Source organism: Volvox carteri (genome assembly GCF_000143455.1).
Source record: "Volvox carteri f. nagariensis unplaced genomic scaffold VOLCAscaffold_63, whole genome shotgun sequence".
In the NCBI taxonomy this organism is placed as follows: Eukaryota; Viridiplantae; Chlorophyta; class Chlorophyceae; order Chlamydomonadales; family Volvocaceae; genus Volvox; species Volvox carteri.
Window position 1 is genome coordinate 775,129 of NW_003307606.1, and position 4,977 is coordinate 780,105.

The 4,977-nt window shown below is 58.3% G+C and overlaps 1 protein-coding gene across 1 annotated transcript in view; it reads left to right on the forward strand.

Annotated features, from left to right (window-relative positions):
- Positions 1–2,987, forward strand: part of VOLCADRAFT_97722 (uncharacterized protein) — a gene marked incomplete at both ends in the record, with an annotated part of 5,754 nt that extends 2,767 nt beyond the window's left edge. The window contains 7 exons of the mRNA XM_002956614.1: positions 231–326; positions 543–699; positions 1,016–1,126; positions 2,037–2,145; positions 2,559–2,639; positions 2,752–2,904; positions 2,938–2,987. Of these exons, the coding sequence (XP_002956660.1) occupies positions 231–326; positions 543–699; positions 1,016–1,126; positions 2,037–2,145; positions 2,559–2,639; positions 2,752–2,904; positions 2,938–2,987 (757 nt within the window). The remainder of the gene's footprint in view (positions 1–230; positions 327–542; positions 700–1,015; positions 1,127–2,036; positions 2,146–2,558; positions 2,640–2,751; positions 2,905–2,937) is intronic.
- Between the last annotated feature and the right edge of the window lie 1,990 nt (positions 2,988–4,977).

Consider the following 4,977-nt stretch of genomic DNA (forward strand, 5'->3'; position numbering starts at 1 on the left):
GAGGGCTGAGCGGGCTATTTCGTGCAATACGGGGGAGTATATCATCGGGGGCTCCATTGGCATGGATTCCTAGGGCTGTCCTGCTACCGCGGGCTATCTCCCCCCTCCCCCTCCCCCCCTCCCCCTGGCAGCAGCTTCAATCGTTCTTCGTCTTTCCCCCTCCCCCACCCCTCAATCACCCCCCCGCCCCCGCCCTCCCCGCCCACCCCTCCCCCGCCCACCCCCGTCAGAGAGCCCTGCCTGGAGGACAAGGACCACTGCACGCTGTGTCCTGGATGCTTCTTCTCCTTCTGTGCTCTGTGTGAAGAGCCCTGGCACCCGGGAAGGTGTGTGTGTGTGTGTCTGTATGGTCGTGTGTGCGTCTGTGTGTTTGGAATATTTCGAAGGGATTTGGGAAGGGGGAGATGTGTATGTATGTATGTGTGTGGAACCATATCGCGGGGAAAAAATGTCTGTCTGTTTTAATGAATATCACTTATTTCTCCTTTTTCCCTCCCCGTCCTCCTTCCCCCATCCACCCCCCTTCTCCTCCCCCCTTTCAGCGCCTGTCTGGATGCGGAGGCCCGGTTGGCCCTTCTGGAGGAGCGCAGGGCGGCCGGGGGGGGCGCCGGGGGTGGGGGAGGGGGGATCAGCGCCATGGAGCGAGCGAGGAGGGAGATGAACCGCCGTAATGAACTGAAGAGCCTGGCGGTGCTGGCGGTGAGGGGTGGGGGCCTTGGGTTTGCTGGGTTGTTGTGTATGTGTGTTGGAGGGGGAAGGTCGGGAGCGGAGGGGAGGGTGGGATGGTTGGCGGGTGCGGTGGGTAGGAGGGGAGAGGGGGAGGGGGGAAGGGGGAAGTAGGGGGAAAAGGGGGGAGGGGATCGAGTCTTGGAGGAGTGTTGGGGAATATGTGCATGTGCACCCCAGTGGTGTTTTCGCCATCCCGCACCAGCCCCTTCACCTCCACCAAAGTTTGAGTCGTCTCCTCCTCTCCCCGCCGTCCCCACTCCAACCCCCGTGTGTGTATGTACGACAGAGCACCACCAAGCAGTGCCCCAGTTGCTCCATGGGTGTGGAGAAGAGCGAGGGTTGCAACAAGATGACTTGCAGCTACTGCGGAGCGTACTTCTGCAGGCGCTGCAATCAGGTGGAGAGGGGGGAGGGGGAGGGGGAGGGGGGGAAAAGGCGAACCACGAGCGAGTGAAGCTGCTGCCAAGGAAAGAGTGCTGCAGTGCGGCCGATGTGCAGAGAGCAAAGAAACTGACCAGGGAGGGGGGGTAAAGGGAAGTGTAGGAACGGGTAAATGACGACAGGAAACCCTAGACCAGGGGTGCGGTATTGGTTAGAGCCTAGCTAGACTGCTGCGGCAGATGTGCAGGAAGCAAAGAAACTGACCAGTCGGCGGGTGTGAAGCAGCAGTCCTCTCGACGATTTTAGTAATCATGGCGACAGCGGAAAACTATCTACCTAGCCGCAAAGACTAAGATAAGAGCGGAAGAAGAGCAGTAGATCCAAGCCGTAAAATAGTAATAAGCTGCTGGTGACAAGCAAGTGCTCCTCCCAACCCCCCAACACGCGCAACCGACCCGACCGACCCAACTATCCTTGTCCGGCTACAGCCGACCTCCGCAACGCGATGTACCGACATAGCTCGACTCTCCTCCGGACTCTCCTCGGACGGAGGGGGGAGTGGGGAAGGGGAGGGGAGGGTTACCCCGAGGGAAGAGGAGCCGGCCAGGCTCCCTCACCTCTCCGCCTCCTTGGGGAGTGTGGAGGGGGGGGGTGGAGGGGGCGTAGGGCCTGTATGTATGTGTGTGTGTGGGGGGGGGGTACATAAGAGGTTATGCCATCTGTAAAGCGTATAAGAAATGCGTCTCATACACGAACGTGCATGCGCCGCCGTCCGCATAATTGTATATGTGAAGCGCGTGATGTGACGAACTGTTTGCGTCGGTTATTGATTGTGTTTAGCTTACTCGGAGTTGCCCCCCGGTACTGCGCGCTGCGGTGCGCTCCCCCCTCCCCCCTCCCCCCGCCGCGATGCACTCGTCATGCAGATCATTCGCGGCTACGACCACTTCCAGCAGCCGCTGGACGGCGGCGAGGGGGCCTGTGTGCTGTTCGAGCAGCAAGAGATTGACCGGTGGAATGCGAGATGGGGAGCTGGTGAGACGACCGTTGGCCGTGGCAGCGCTGGCGGCGCCGCCACGGGCGTTGGGTTTTGCGGTGGTGGTGGTGGTTAGTGGCGATGGCTGCGTGTCATTGAGCTGCTGCGGACTCATGGCTTTATGGAGAGGGGAAGGGGTGGTGGGAAAGCTGTCCAGCTTAAGGACGAGCGTCGTTATTGTGGGTGGGTGGTGGTAGTGGGCGGTAGTGGGTGGACTTGCATGCGTGCTGTGCTCTGTGTGCTGTGCTCTGTGTGTGCGACGGTGACGTGACGCAGCGCATCCTGTTGTTATCGGGAGCAGCTGCAGAAAAAGGTCCTGTTGTGCAGTATTGTGCAGCGAATCCTCCTTCTCCATTTCCATCTCCTCTCCTGAACCCCTCCCCCCCACCTCCACCTCCACCTCCCGCGGCAGGCCCCCGAGTCGCTCAGGTCGAGCAACGTGGCGCGATGGTCGGGTGGCTGCAACAGAACGTCGGACAGGTAGCAGTTGCAAGTGTGTGTTGGGAAGCGGGGGCCCCCAACTCCCCCTCTATTCGGGACAGAGCAGCTGCACCAGAAAAGGGTGGTACCCTCTCTCCCCCTTCCCCCCCGCACCTGCACCGCAGTTGCCTTCCCTTTTTCTCTGTACTGTACCCTTCCCCATCTCCACCTGCTGCTTCTCCCTTCCCTCCACTCCCTCCCTTCCCTCCACTCCCTCCCTTCCCTCCACTCCCTCCCTTCCCTCCACTCCACCCCGCCCCGCCGCAATGGCCGCCCAGGTACGGCTGTGTCATTGTGTGGTGTGTGGACAGCGCAACGTCAAGGAGGGCGGCAACAACGACATCCGCTGCTGGTCCTGTAACAGCCACTTCTGCTACCTGTGCCGTACATGGCTCCGTACCAAACCCGGGGCGCATTTCGGGCCAGGCAGATGCCGTCAGCACTCCGACGACTGACGGACAGACATACAAGGGTTTGGCACTACTGGTAACGCGCGACCATTGGCCCCGGGAAATCCCGGGATCGATATCCGTTAGGGTCAAAAGCCCTTCCGATGGTGGAAGGCATTGCGCCCCTAGTTGATGGACGGTGGTGACCTGGGATAAAGTTAACCTGCGAGCCGACCAGGAATGGAGTTGGGCCGCTGTCGACCCGGCAGATTCCGTTGGATGCTGGTGGTGGGTGCGGAACCTGAGCGATCCACTGAGAAGTTGACTAGGGTGACTGGATGAGGGTGCCCCGAAATACCGGGGAAGGCAGGGTTTCGCAGGGTAGCTGCCACATGGGGCGAAGATACACCCCCCTGTTTCACACATCATACATGCGGACTAATTGAAGTGAACTGGTGTTTGGCGGACTGGCTAAGGCACATTCCCTGAGAGCCCCGGGGCATACCCGAGTCGTGCCTGCCTGTCTGTCTGTCTGTACATATGTATGTATACATGTGCATGTACTAAAGGCCTAGCGTTTTTTCAAGGGAACACGTACGCGGGCTCTGGAATTGTGCTCTAGCATGCGTTAATCGACTGGTGGTACTTCATTTCGTCCGGCTTGATTTGTAAATGCTTCTAGCATGCGCAGGAATGATGCCTTGGTAGCTTGGTAGACTCTACGTGTGGTGGTTTGGGGTCATGAATTGGAGAGACGAAGCAGAGGAGCTCAGGGCGTTGTGAGGGCGGATATGAGAGCCTAGGTGCGGCTTAAGGGGAGAGGTAGGTAATGCGGCTCTGAGGGAATGGGATTGTGGAAGGGGTTAGTGATGACGGTGATCATGACGAAGGGCTGTTGGTGAGAGGAGCGGTTGGGTGAGTGAGCGAGGCCCGAGGGCGGCAGCATACGTGGAGGACGTCTTGGTGGTGGTATGATGATGTGGTGTGGTGTGGAGAGGCAGTGAGGGGGCAGAGAGGGGTACGTGGAGTTATCCCCGTGCGGCATGCAGCGCAGGAAACTCGTCGGAGGGGGAGGGGGAGGGGGCGGGGGAGGGGGGGGCAGGATTGACCGCTTAGTTAGGCAAATACCGCAGGCACAGCCCCCAAAGGCCTGTGTGTAATGGCCCAATGCCCGATTTAGCTTTTGGACACCGGATCCATAGGTGGCCGCCATGGAACTTCCGTTGTTTGCGCATCTCAACGGAGCGCCAAGGTGCCGGCACAATGCGAGCCTTCATCTGCAAGCAAAGGATGAAGCAATGTAAAAATTATCACGGAGCGGACGTTGTCGACCCCAAAAGCATGCGGTAATGAACTATCGGCGCATTTCGTAATAAGCTTGCCGGCAATATTTTTTGGGCGGGGCCCCAGCGCGAAGCGCCCAGGGGGGCCCCGACCTGTAGGATTGCCCATGTCCGTGTGTGTGTGTGTGTGTGTGTGTGTGTGTGTGTGTGTGTGTGTAACGGACCAAACATAATATCTCGCCCGCCTGAAACTCGTTATAGGTACTATACAGCATTCTCTATTGCAAGGTATCTCGCATGTAGCCAACAAAAATCGTATGAGCACAAACAAGTTTGGCTGCCTCAATTGACCGAGGCCAAAGTCACATCAACGCCTCTCGCGCTAAATTTCATCTCAAAAGGTACCGCGTATCTCATATTTGAATTCTTAGATGACGGCGTATGATAACTCGAACTCCCAGGCCTTGAGTGTGTAACGGACCAAACAGAATATTTCACCCGGCTGAAACGCGTTATCGGTACTATACAGCATTCTCTATTGCAAGGTATCTCGCATGTAGCTAACAAAGACCGTATGAGCACAAACAAGTTTAGCTGCCTCCATTCACCGACCTCAAAAGCCACATCGACGCCTCTCGCGCTAAATTTCATCCCAAAAGCTGCCGCGTATCTCACAATG